At 37.2% G+C, this 14,942-nt stretch overlaps 1 protein-coding gene across 3 annotated transcripts in view; it reads left to right on the top strand.

Annotated features, from left to right (window-relative positions):
• Nucleotides 1–14,942, top strand: part of LOC145994951 (maternal embryonic leucine zipper kinase-like) — a 325,396-nt gene that overhangs the window by 92,481 nt on the left and 217,973 nt on the right. For all 3 annotated transcript variants that reach the window (XM_083131477.1, XM_083131478.1, XM_083131479.1), the window contains exon 8: nt 10,376–10,570. In XM_083131477.1, the coding sequence (XP_082987603.1) occupies nt 10,376–10,570 (195 nt within the window). The remainder of the gene's footprint in view (nt 1–10,375; nt 10,571–14,942) is intronic.

Raw genomic sequence — 14,942 nt, 5'->3', positions numbered from 1 at the left:
TTGTAGCCACCCTGTTCTTGTAACAATAATTTCTTGCTGGTGAGAACCTACATATCGAAAATGATCAATGCTGTTAACGTACTGAGCCATTGATTGCTGGCACTATTGCTTTGTCATTGTAGCGGAAAATGGATCGCTTGTTTTTGCACTACAAGTTGTTTTTTACTCTGTAATTAATGACATTTCGCTGTATCTTACACCATGGATATCCATAGGATTTGTTGCAGGTTCGGCGCAAACTAGGCATTTTTTTCCCCCAGGGAGCAGCAAACGAGGCATGTTTCTCCCCAAAATAGCAATGCAGCTCAAACATAGCTGTTAGCCAGAATATATTCTTAATATAGTTATCTGGATAATTGAATTATTCAGATACTAATGAAATAAATTATGCTAAGATCTATAATCTGCAATATGAAGATATTTCTAATCTAGACTATATGTATTTCCATGTAATACGTTTTTGTGAACCTCCAGCAAAAGTAAGCATTATTTTCGATTTTTTTTGCTGTTGCCACTTCAAAATTATATCTCAAAATGCTGAGAAGAAATGTAGCTGTAGCAAAATTTTTGCTACAACTACAGAAATTTTGTAGCTTTGCTACAGCTTCAATTTTCAAAATTTAGCACGGCTACAGCTACGGCTACAAATTTTGTAGCTCTACTGTAGCTACAGTAGCACTTATTAGCATCCCCATTCTATTGTATTGTTGATTGTTTTTCCCCTTTCATGGTCTCTTAGGTATATACAGGGTGTCGCAAAACTCTTTTAACAACGCTTGGGTGCTGGTAGATTTCATAGAAACAAGTAACTTTTCCCTATAAAGTTTATCTCGAAAGTGATTAGTTTCTGCGCTATAAGCACTTAAAATCTATCCTGTACGTGTGCAACCCAACACAGCAACTCTGACATAACTACCAGGGACACGTGGCAGGGTTGCCACTAGCGTTCCTCGTTACGAGAGACAACTTGAAAACAACTTGGGAGTCTTGCCTGAGCAAAATCCAAAACATTAATGATATTTGCGAAGTTGCATTGAAAGCATTGACAGTATTTATAAACTGACAAAGACAAATAATGAGCAGACTGAAATTCAAGATTACTCATTCTAAAATATCTCCATAATTGATTGATTGATTTGGTTTATATTAATTTGCTTTCCTGCCACCTTTGGCTAATCGCGAAGATGAGGATGATATGATGAAATAACAAATGACACCAATGTCTAGGCCAGGATTTAAACCCGAGACACCTGGTGCCGTAGCGAGATGTGCTACGAGGGCCACTATTTATATTTTGAGCCTTGGCAACACTGATTGAAGTTAGGCGCGATTTGACGTTTGCACGGAATCGTCTGGCATTATTGACCATAACGTACTTCAAATGTTTTGTCAATAGCTTGATTTGTGTTGTTTATGTTGCCTTGGAGATTGCACGACAACAATAAAATGGAATTAACTCATGAACATTTTCGTGCGATGATTTTTTATGATTTTCGACGTGGATTATCAAGACAAGAGTGCATCGATCAACTTACTTCCACATTTGGCAATGAAGCCCTATCCTTTGCCACTGTGAAACACTGGTATAACGAATTTAATCGTGGCCGCCATTCGCTCACCGACGAGATTCGCGAAGTTCGTCCAAAATCAGTTGTTGTTCAAGAAAACATTGATGCTGTGCAAAACCTAATACTGCAAGATCGTCATGTGACATACTGTGAGATTGAGGCAACCATAGGCATTAGTTCCACCAGCATATATAAAATATTACATGATCATTTAGCTGTGAGAAAGGTATGTTCTCGTTGGATCCCACACAATTTGACAAAAACTCAAAAAGACGCTCGCGTCAATTGGTGCAAACAAATCCTCAATAAATACAATCGTGGTGCTTCAAAAGACGTATATAAGATTGTAACAGGTGACGAATCATGGATATATGCATATGAGCCGGAACGTAAACAGCAGTCAACTGTATGGGTGTTTCAAGATGAACCCAATCCAACGAAAGTTGTTTGTGCTCGAAGCACATCGAAACAAATTGTCGCCTGTTTTTTCGGGAAAACTGGTCATGTGGCAACTGTGCCTTTAGAGGAACGTAGAACGGTCAACTCTGAATGGTACACAACAATTTGTTTGCCAGAGGTCTTCGGTCAAATACGGAAAACAAACAAAGGCCGTCGGATCATTCTTAATCAAGACAATGCCAGCTGTCACACATCTCGTCTAACAATCGACTTTATGAACAGACAAAAAATCGAATTGATGGGTCATCCACCATACAGTCCTGATTTGGCACCCAATGACTTCTTCTTGTTCCCAAATGTCAAGAATAAATTGCGTGGACAACGATTTTCGTCGGCGGAAGATGCTGTTGATGCGTTGAAAAAACATATTATGGAGGTGTCTCAAGAAGATTGGAAAAACTGCTTTGACAAATGGTTCGAACGAATGCAAAAGTGTATTGACCATAAAGGAGAATACTTCGAAAAACAATAAATCAGTTTTCAATGCCAAATTCCTGTTTTTTCATTGTTAGGCTCAAAATATAAATAGTGACCCTCGTAACCACATCACCACGGAGTGTTTCCTGTATCATGGAATATCAACAATTGCAAGGGACACGTGAGATAGGGGAAATCCACGAACGAACAAATGTAAACATGATGTGTTTGCTGCCTCGTTTCGAACACGCAGACTGTAATTTTATTACAATTTATTTATTAGAAAATTGTGAACTAGCGCTATTGCGAATCGAGTTCATTATAGAAAGCAGGCAAACCTCTATACTGAAAAGAGACAAAAATCTCCAGCAGATGAATATTCTTCAGCCATTACGGTTACTGAGTACGTTTAGTGCAAAGCAAATACACAAAATGAGAAAACTAATTCCCACACATGAAAATAGTGTAAATTACGAGGATTTCTCTTGATGTACCAATATCAAACAATATTGTGAAGTGGGGAACAAACTAGTACAGGCAGTATGCACTGAACTCAATGTAATTCCTTTCAATGAAATACTAATTTCTTCCAATAACTTCTTTAATAGAGCATTCAAGATGAACCAGTTTGAGTGGAGAGAAAGAGAGAGAGGGAGAGAGAGAGTTTTTAATTCGCATGTTCCTAGTATTGCAAATAATGGTTGGAATTTTCTTGAAACCCACCTTTAAAACACATAAGTTTTTACATGCATATCAGTTATCGATAAAATTTATAGGTTGCCACCGTTATCTAAAGTAAGTATTGTATGTTGGCTATTTGTGACCTTGGCCTCATAACGCTTTGCTCTGTGTTTCTTATGTGGGTGCTGTAGACACCAACCCCGAAGGTTTCTTCGTATTGTGGATGATCTACGAAATACCCCGTCTGGTTCGACAGAGAAGTTCTCTTTGTGTTAAGAAATAAAAAACAGGCTTGGTATCTATGGAAGCAGCACCCTAATATTCACACTCATGGTACATATTGTGACATCAGACGTCATTCAAAATACCTACTCTGAAAGAAATATAGTGAACACATAAATAACATAACAACCGAATGTACTACAAACCGTAAGAGATTCTTCACATTACTAAATTCAAGAAAACAAAGCCCACGTATACCTAAAGAAATTGTTCATAATACTGATATTGCTAGTGGAGAAGAAAGAGCCGATCTTTTCAATGTTTTTTTCCATCAGAACTTCTCACCTCCCTCAGTTTCTGACCCTCTCCCCCACTTAAATGCTGTCTGTCCTCACACACTATCTTCAATCAAAACCACCTCCGAGGAAGTAAAATACCTTCTCGCTTCATTGCCCCTCCACCGGTCCCTAGGTCCAGATGAAATTCCCACAATATTCCTACGTAAAACTGCCGACTCCTTGGCTCTTCCTCTGTCTGCCTTACTCAACAAATGTTTCTCTAAGGGTGTGTTTCCAAAAAACTTCAAACGGGCCAACATTGTGCCCATTCACAAAACTGGAGATAAAAAATGTGTAAAATCCTATAGACCAATCTCACTTCTATCGCCACTTCAATTATTTGTGAAAAAATCATCAAAAACAGGTTACTTCAGTTTACGTCACTATATATCAACACAGCACAACATTGTTTTCTTCCAGGCAGCTCTTGCCTAACAAATCTTTCCGTCTTACTTTCGCATGCTGCCAGAGCTATTGATAATAACTCCCAACTTGACACTATATATTTGGACATTTCGAAAGCCTTTGACAAAATTAATCATAAATTTCTTCTTCATAAATTATCATCCAGATTTAACATCCATGGCAAATTTCTCTCTTTACTCCAGGACTACTTCCATGAGCGTGAACAACGTGTTGTTCTTTCAGGTACCTCATCTAACTTTCTTCCCGTTTTGTCTGGAGTTCCCCAGGGGAGTGTCTTAGGGCCGCTCCTATTCCTTCTGTACATGGATGACCTCCCTGAAAAACTGTCCTCCCTCCCTATCAATATACTTTTGTTTGCGGATGACTGTAAACTCTTTAAGGAGATCTCATCGCATCATGACATGATGATTCTTCAAAATGCTCTCACAGAACTTGTTAAGTGGAATTTAGAACTAAACCCTCAGAAATGCTCTTTCCTTACTTATTCCCTAAAAAAGAACAAAGTGCTGTCTACTTATACTATTGAAAATAATCCAATCCAAAACGTTTCCACCCAAAAGGACCTAGGTATTATCATGGATGAAAAACTCACTTTTAATAATCATATTATAGCTACCACTAAAAAAGCCATGCACCTTCTCGGGCTTCTATACAGATTTAGCGAAATTCAAAACCCATTATCTCTTGCTTTATTCGTTAAATCTTTCATCTCGTCCATCCTTGAATACTGTTCCCCAATTTGGGCAATGGCCTCAAAAACCAATCTCACCAGAATAGATTCTGTTCTCAGTCTCTTTCTTGCAATTGTTCGCCATAGAATACCTTCCTTTCGACATGTATCCAAATCAGACACCATGGCTGCTCTGAATATTCACTCTCCATCCTTTCGTCGTGATCTAGCTGACATGAAATTTTTATACAAGATAATAAATGGCAAAATCAGAACAGATCTCCTAATCAGTGAATTCACATTTAGGGTACCCCAAAAGCAAACGCGCAACCTGCAACTCTTCCACAACCCAACCACTAGGCTATCCCTTCTACAATGCTCCTTGTTTTACAGGCTCCCAGAAATCTACAACAAACTTCCCCTGAATGTAGATATTTTCCTTCCAGAATGTAATTTTTGTATATTACTGATCAACAACATGTAAATCTATCCCATCTTGTTATTGTTTTTATCTTTTGTTATTTTTTGTTACTACTTTATGTTGTTTGAGTGTAAAATGGCTAAATAGACTGTATCTGAAACTTTGAGTAATTAAATAAATATATTATGTTAATGATAACACAGATTTTCCGAGAACAGGCCATTCTCTTATAGCTGCAGACAGAGCACACAGCTATGCCCAGGTACAGCTGGAGTGAGTTAGCCTATATGCATTTGGCGTATGGGGCAGCACAAGGAAACGCCATGCTGCTTGGAGAATATACCAGGAATGTTTCCCAGAGAGGCCTCTACCATACCACTCAACATTTGCAGCAATTGACCAGAGACTGAGGGAATCAGGGGCGTTCGGTGTACAGATGCATGACACAGGAAGACGACGAAGGGTTCGGGCACCACATTTTGAACAAGAAGTGCTATGGAGTTTTGGCGATAACCCCGAGACCAGTACAAGAGCTGTTGGTCATGAGTTTGGAGTGGATCATCGGCTAGTGTGGAGAGTTGTTCATGATGAAGGACTTCACCCGTATCACTATCAGAGGGAGCATGCAATTTGTCCACAAGATTTTGGCAATTGAGTCCGATTTGTGACTTGGTTTTTAGATTAATGTGCACTATTGCCCGACTTTCCTTCAAGAATCATCTTCACTGATGAGGCAATCTTCACGCGGGAAGGCATATTTAACACGCACAATAGCCATATGCGAGCAAGAAGAAATCCTTACGCAACATTCGCACATGGACATCAACAGTGTAAATGTTTTGGCAGGTATCATTGACAACCATTTAATTGGTCCCTATTTGCTGCCTGATCGTGTAAATGGTGAGATATCGTATCAATCCATAAGATTATTTTATTTTAAAAGCCTCTCTGAATGCTTCATGTTGACCAGGGCATTCACTTGTTTATCTCAGTTGTCTCAACCTCTGAGGCATGTTAGTAATGAACAGTGCTGTGCTATGCAAACCTCCTGAGGTATTCAGGAAATAGGTAGTTCCTTCTGCCTATGGAGTCATCGGTTTGCATAGTGGCAGTTATAATCACGATTCGGCATGGAGGAAGAGCTCCATGGCCTTGGTAATATAGAGGTGAGACAAGCTGAGAGGGGACTGACTTTGGATTGGGATTGGGGAGAGAGGAGAGATTAGGAGAGAGTGGAGCAAAAGTGAGACGACGCGCTGGTCAACCTATTAAGAAGCCAACAGAGGACTTAGTTTATTTTTATTCATCGAAATTATCTTCATTCGTCAGAGGTAACTATCCTAAACCCAGCCATGATTCAGGTTCAAAGGTTCATAAAACCCAACAAGTGACCATTGTCTTTTCTAGTTGTTAAGTTCCTAAATCTTACTTGTACCTTTCGCACTGCCAAGCGTTAACTCGTCACGTTAATGACGAAAGCTCTCATCATCAAGGATGAATGATGAATAGGTTACATCACCCAGCAATTAATTGCGAAGTGACTGGTTCTGATCCCATCATTCTATAGAATGATACGATATATAGTGTGATTCTTCACCATACTTTGCCTGAGCTGCTTGAGGAAGTTCCATTAAACATTAGACAGATAATGTGGTTCCAGCACATTACACCAGACATGTACGCAAGTACCTTTCTGAAATCTTTCCAGGGCGTTGGATTGGTCGCGAGGAACCAATACGAAGTTAGACTTCAAAAGCAGCTAGGAGGAGACTAGTATATAAGCTATATATTTTGATTTGCATCATACTTTTCAAAATTGGTGCCTTTAAAATGCAGCCTGCTCCCCTGATATGTCCCCATTGAATTTCTTTCTGTGGGGTCACATGAAGACCTTGGTGTATTCTAGTCCTGTAAACTCCCCAGAAGATCTCGTGGCATGTATTGCCACTGCCAGTGCCACAATACGCGAACAACCAGAGGTTATTGGAAGAGTTAGACAATTTTTAATACACCCTTGTAGATTGTGCCTTGAAGTAAGAGGTCAAAGTTTCGAACATTTACTTTGAGCTACACAACCATCCTGAGCAAAAGCTACTTAACCTGACTGAACATTTCTCCTTCCAAGCTCCAACAAAAACATTAACACATAAAATTTTCCATACATTGATTTAATTACTTTACTTGCGTGTGAATACTACATTGTGTTTAACAGAATGATACTAATTTAGTTTTCTTTAAGTGATATCTAATTTTCTCCGTCGCATTGATATTTGATGCCTTGTAGAACCAAATAGTTCTACAAAGATTGTGTTTAGGCACTTTATGTTCTCTAGTCACGTGACCAAGTGTCAAGATGAAAGGTTACGGTCAAGAACTTGATTCACTTGGCATGTTTATTTTTATTTTATGGCCAATTTAAGTTGGTTTTTTAGATTAATTGCATTGATGCCGATGGGTAATAAATGATAATGGATAATAGATAGATAATGGAACAAACACAATGGCATATGTAGACCTATGCCAAATTTGACGTTCGAACAAAAACTGCTGGCTGCTAGTGCATTACACAATATGACTGCCATGGTGGTTGCAATCACATTCGCAGCAAAACATGCCTCTACTGCAGAAATGAACTTTTCTTGTCAGTATATTCGTTCTTGATTTTTCTAATGCTACTATTGTTCCGAGAGCCAAAATAATTTGTTAAGAGCAGAGAGCTAACAGATTTTATAAATTCAGTTTTCTTACAGAGTTCTTTTTACATTAAGTTCAATGCACCAATAGGTGTAGTGGTGCAGTACCTGCTCCCTTTTCAGAAAAATTGGAACTATGAAGACAAATGATCCACTGACATATTTCTCCAGGCCGAAGCTCTTACCAGGAACCTTCGATAGAGAGATCATGTGTCGATCACTAAATGTACTCGATCACCAAGGCAGCTCAATAGACTTTTGCTGTTCGCAAAATTGTTTTTTGTCAGTGTGCAATACGAGTGCCCTTTACAGTTCAGCACTTGATATAAGTATGCATTTCTTGGCTTTGGTTTTTAATAAGCACTAGTTTTAATGTGTGAATTTATTCATGTCTAAACGACATTTTTCCAGTGGTAGCGTCGTCACCTTGTAATCAAAGGGTCCCGGGTTCAATACCCGATGGAGGCACAAGTGGTTCGGATCCCACTTTAAACTGTAGGTCCAGTCTCGATTAGCCTTACTGTGCATAAAGTGGACTTAAATCAACAACTCAAACCTAACCAAACGACGTTTTTCATTAAATTAAAATCTGGCCCCCATGGTGGAGTGGTTAGAACATCGTGCTACGATGCCAGGGGTCTTGGGTTCAAATCCGTCTTTGCCATGGATGTTTCTGAGTGTCCATTCATCAATTTCATCATATCATCACTCATCCCCATCTTCGCAAATTAGGCAAAAGTGGCACAAAAAGTGAAGTAAAATAAAGCAAATCAATGAAGGAATGAATGATTGAATCAATCCTTAAATTAAACTAGCCTTGCAATTATTTCCTTATGAGACTAACACGATTAGCAATAACACTAGCACAGACAGGAATAATTTTCAAATAAATTCTAATAACATTACAGTCTGCATGTTCGAAACGAGGCAGCAAACACATCATGTTTACATTTGTTCGTTCGTGAATTTCCCTTATCTCACCTGTCCCTTGCAATTGTTGATATTGCATGACACATGAAACACTTCGTGGTGATGTGGTTAGCACAGCTCACTACGACACCAGGTGTCTCGGGTTTAATTCCTGGCATAGACATTGGTGTTATTTGTTATTTCATCATAACATCTCCATTTTCGCGATTAGCCAAAGGTGGCAGAAAAGTGAATTAAAATAAACCAAATCAATCAATCAATTATGGAGATATTTTAGAATTAGTAATCTTGAATTTCAGTCTGCTCATTATTTGTCTTTGTCAGTTTATAAATACTGTCAATGCTTTCAGTGCTTCTTACAACATCGCAAGTATCATTAATGTTTTGGATTTTGCTCAGGCAAGACTCCCAAGTTGTTTTCAAGTTGTCTCTCTTAACGACGAACATTATTGGCAACCCTGCTACATGTCCCTTGTAGTTATGTAAGAGCAAGCATTTTCTGTGTTGGGTTGCATATGTACAGGATGGATTTTAAGGTAAACTTTATAGGGAAAATTTACTTGTTTTTATGATATCTACCAGCACCCAAACATTGTTCAAAGAGTTTTGCGACACCCTGTATATTGCAAAAATAGAATAGAGCAAATTCCAAAAAGATTTCTACAATACTTATACTACAGGTTGAAATTGTCATTTATTAAAAGAGTTTTGTTACATAAGCCTGAGCAATAGATATTTTTTTAACAAAACAGTAAATGAAATTCTAGACAATATAATTTTCATCGCCATATTCAATTTAATGCTAGAAAAACTAACTTTTGGATGCAACACCTTTTACTTTGTGACACTGTATCCTGAAAACAGAAAAATATAAATCTTCGCCTTTATTAGAGAATCTGTTCTACATATAACATGACACATGAACATTTGAATTTCACTCCCATTTACTTTGTATACAAAGACATTAAGGTACAATTTTTAAACATACTAGTTATACGAGTCCATTTTATCTACATTACAAAACATTATTTATTCTTGTATTTTCCTTGTTCTACTCTTTTTATACATCTATAGTGACTATGTTATATACACACTACATATTTTCTTATTATTAATTCCCTTGAATATTAGAATGTTATTACATCTAACTGAAATATTGTGTTTCTATGCTTTTGGTTGACAGTGTTTATATGGAATGATATGGTTATGTTCTGTGGAATTATTAAATTGTGTGTGTGTGTGTATGTTCCATTCCTGCAGTTATATTATGACAATATTTACACATTTTATTTTGCAAATTTCTATTTATCCAACTGTAAAACCTGTTTTTTCCTAGAACATTGAAATTTAAAATGCTTTTATCTCAAAGTAAGAGTTTTGTGATTTTGGTATTGGTGCGATGTTGATATATGCTGAATGAATCATATTTTCGTAGGGTTATAAAATTGTAATAGTGTATATATAACATATGTTTTGTGTTATTTATTGGAATTTTCTCTTAATTTCACCCTCTGCAACCTAATGCTATTTTATTTTACATTCAATTTCAGATGTACAGCCTTGACAAAGAATGTATTCAGATAATGGCCTGTTATCGAGATGTGACAGTAGATAGAATGTCTGAAATTGTAAAACAATGGAGATTTGATGATGATACAGCTATGTACTTACTCTTGCTTCACAAGAAGAGATATGATCGTCCTTTGTGCTTAGTGAGTGTTATTCAGCCTGCTAAGGAAATGTTGGTAAGAGTTTTAGTTTTATAGGATAACTGTTTATTCATACAATATAAGGAGGGGAGAATGAAGACTGGAAAACATGGTGTACGGAGTCTATGGGTATGCCTTTGGTGTGAGCTGTGAACTGACAAGCATCCCAGCGAATTGGGATGGATGATACATGGAAACCTGGTCGAGGACTTATCCAAGGGTTGCACCCGGAACCAGGTTTCATGGGGGGTAACCTTTGGGGCCTTGGCCAGAGACTATCCCAGGTTTTGAACCCAGCAATCAAGATCCTGTCGTAGAAGGGATCTTTGTCAGGGGCTGTCCCAAGATCTGGGAACTGGGTCAGATTGGGTTTGCATTAGATGGGAAGGGTCTGGTCAAGAATTTATCCTGAGACCATAGTCTGGGGGTCTTGATCTTTCTCAGTCAGTGTCCGGCAGTCAACTGAGCTGTCCTTGCGTCGCTGCGTTTATATGTTTTTGAGTGGTGCTGATCCATGGCAAGAAGGAGATACCAAATGTGTGATGTCACAAAATTTCGTGGTTGCAAACCCACCTTTCTGTAGTATTGCATATATAGTGAAAACCAGTTAAAAGTTGATAATCACGTACGTGCATTTTCGTTAAAAGAAGAATGTCAGAATAATGTCATCTTGTGAAGGTTCTGTTTCAGCCTTCTTGTAAGTCGTTTTGTAGCTTTATGCATTGCTACATAAGAATGCAATACAAGAAGTACATTCAGTGATCCTTGTACATTAAATTACGAATGGTAAATTTATTGTTCTTGTGCACAGTTCATCACACAGGTATTTGGCATGGTGTGATAGCGTACTGCAAGTTACAAAGTATGCACACTGGTAAAGCTTGAAATCATCAAGCTAAATTTATTTATTGATTTATTTATTGATAATAATTCAGATACAGCACAGATGACCATTTTACACTACAATTGTGAACAATGAAAAAATAAAATAAAATAAGGAATTACAAAATAACACAGAAATTAACAAATGTTAACTAAGAATAAGTAAAAATGGCACTATTTGATATTATTTAGAAGTATTTCTTCTGATAGAAGACCGAAAGACATATTCTGAGGAAAATATATCAATACTTGATGGAAGATCATTATATTGCATGAAGAGTCTGTAGAATAGATCTTTTTTGAATTTGTAGTCTTGGTTTTCTATTGCAAAATAAGCTTGTGTTGCATGTTGTGTGCATCAGTACTCAAAAGTGGAATTCCTCAAGAAGTGTGTTGCAGTGGATTTTGTCATTGACAGTTTTGTATAAAGAACTTAAATCATTCTGCAAATGGCGCTGATATGCAGTCTGTAAGTTTAGAAAAGAAAAGAGATGCGTAGATGAAAAATTGCACATTGAGGGAACCCTGTAACGAACTAGCTAGGAAAAAGTGAAAGATTGAATTGATTCTAGAGAGCTGAGTGGAACACACCATGGGCCAGATGGGAGAGCTGTACAGTGCAACCTCGATTTTACGCTTCTTAGGGGACCAAGCTGATGGAAATTGATGCAGGAAATTGTAAAATCGAGGAAAATTTTATAGCATTTTACTATGTTGGGACCATTAAGTGGGAGAATGTAAAATATGGGTTCCACTGTATTCTATTATTGGGGAAAGGACTTGAAGTATATATTATAATATCTCAGTATACCCTCATAAATTTTGCACTTTTTAAAATTTAATTAACCAATTTCAATCTTTTACATGACGTAAAATATATGTGATGTGCTCAGCGCATGGAAGACCTGATACAGGAACTTCTCAGGAGAAAGAGAATGAAGGCTGTAACTGGTGATAACGTAATTCGCCAGTTTAAGACATTGTTGCACAATGTCAGTAGTGAAAAGGAATTGAAAGAGAAGTTTTGTAACTTTTCAATCAAAACTGATGCACTGTTAAGTTGGTTTTGATTTTATCACATGACAATGCATATGTGGTGTAACGATTGATAAATTTTGGTAAATTTCTTTGCTATTCAAATTACTTTTCGATAGCCCTCGTGTATGTACTTTTAAGGATTATTATTTTTTAAGAAGGTATAAATATTTCTTAGTTAAATTGTAACGCAGTTTGCAAGGCGATAAAGAATGCAGAGCAAGTTGAAGCTTGCATTCTTTTCTTTCTTTCTTTCTTTTTCTGTCTGCGCTTGCGGTTTTGTAAGTAAATTTTGCTGCATTTGTGTTTCTTGATATGCCTTTTTGGAAGGGGTAATTGTTACAGCTAAAAATAACTTTCCATATGTCCAAATCTTTTGTTCAGGGAATAGAATTGCGCAATCCCGCGAGTATAAATACCAGCCGTTTCGCTGGCAAAATAATCAGTATATTCAGGAATCGTTAGGTGATTAAATCGCTTGTCGAGGTCCAGGGCTGGGAGAATACGGGCATTGTGTGGGGAGTGGCTGGTCAGCTCTCCCTTCCACAATGTCCGAGGTTTTCCATAAACCACCTTTCAGGATTAGTGCTGGTCAGCATGATCCTTAAAGGGGATTTAGCAGGCATATAAATAATTTGATTCATATATAAATATTTAATCTTAATAATTTAAAATTTTGATTCATAAATTCTGTTAGAGTTGTCACTGGTCAGTGTGGTTCCGATGTAAATTCAAGTTAAATAAATTAGGCTCATATGCATCCTTCTCGTCAAGTTAATTTTTATTCTAAATCATTCTGAATTCTCCTAGTCAGGAGGTTCAATTAAAGAAAAGTTTATTTCTTTAATTACTTTAATCCGAGAGCATACCTCTGGTCAGAGGGTGCCTTTAAAATCTCTCAGCTTATATAGTTTTCATGTCCGTTTTAAAGTCTGAGTATCCGGAACATTAAGGAAAGTTTATTGGTTTCTCTTATTTAGGTTTATATTAGATGTAATTTTGAAACAGCTATAATAGGTGACCGGTCGAGTATATATTTTTCTAGAAATTCATTTAATGTAAAGGTCTATTGTTTTGCTTTTGTAATGTGAGTATCCAACGGCGTTGAAAAGGGTAGACATAGATTCCCCTATTATGTTAAGGAATTCCATGTGGACATTTGTAATTTGTGGCCGAGATATGGCATTGATATTGGGTAGAGAAAGGCTCCCCTTATATTTTAATTATGAATGTTTTTAGAGGTTGACCCTGAAGATGAGTTCTAGAGAACATAATGTAGATGTGAAAATATGACAAAAGCACGAATAGGAATTTACGGATAGTTGTTATGCAAATCTTTCTTTTGTCTTGATTACAAGTAATATTGTCGACCATTAGTTAATAATTTGTCACCCATTTATTGAAACCAAGTTCCAGCTGTGTTAGTTCTATGATGGGATATGGACATGTAATAAGAGAGTGCTCTCTGAGTTTTATGTTTACTCAATAGAAAGTTTTGACTATATTATACGGAAGTCATACTGATATAAATTTCATTTTTGACATTGTTGTAGTTTTTCTTTTGAGCAGAAGTTTGTATATTTTTATTTTAATTTAACTATATTGGGAATTGTTAATACGTTGATTAAGGTTTAAACGGAGAACCTTCTCTCATGTTAATTCTTGGAATATTTATTGGAAATTTGAGAATGTAAATAAATTTTGTAATCGTTAATGGGTATTTCCTTCAGAGTAAATTTGGTTTTTAAGTAAAATTAACTGGCCTCCTTTTGGTTTGATGAGGTGTCCCGCCATCACAGGTCAGTGAGGCGGAGGCTTTATCGATCCATAAGATGTCAGTTTTGATTATGCTGATTTCGCTCGCGACTCGCATGCGTATCCTCACTGGTCAGTGGGATGCGGGTGCGATCACGATGGAAGTTTAAGCTTAAGGAAGGTTACCTACTTTAGAGTTAAAGTTCTTGGTTAAGTAAGCATAAATTATTTTCTTTTTATTATTATTATTCAAAAGCAGACGCTTACCCAAACTTTGGGATGCGGACTCTCATGACCCGCAGGAACTGAGAATTAGTAGAGGCATTTAAACTAAAGAGAAATTGTAGGCAGTGTCGTCCGGTCTTGGTCTTTCGAGGGGCCCGAGCTGATGCGTCGCATGCTTGACGATGGGCGGTCGGCTATGATCGTTACAGTGGAAAGTGGGTTTTCTGTAAATAAGCAGGTTTTAATAGATAACTTGAAAGAACAATCTGTTGTGGCTATTCGGCAAGTTTATGATGCAGTGAAAGTGGTAGGAGGAGTGTCAAATGTAGAAGTAAGCAAAGATATGATCCAGAGTGTTAAAGGTGCACGTATTAGATATGAAGAAGCATTGCAGAAGATGAGAAAGAAATGTGATCACAAAGAAGACAAAAGGAAAGAAATGAAACGTAAAGCAAGTGAGATCCGTGCTTTACAAGCCAAACAACAAAAGATGCAAGAAGAAGTAAAGGCT

This window comes from Lepisma saccharinum, chromosome 11, assembly GCF_977018435.1.
Source record: "Lepisma saccharinum chromosome 11, izLepSacc3.1, whole genome shotgun sequence".
Lineage (NCBI taxonomy): Eukaryota > Metazoa > Arthropoda > Insecta > Zygentoma > Lepismatidae > Lepisma > Lepisma saccharinum.
The sequence above is the reverse complement of the archived record's forward strand: the minus strand, read 5'-3'. Positions and strand labels throughout refer to the sequence as shown.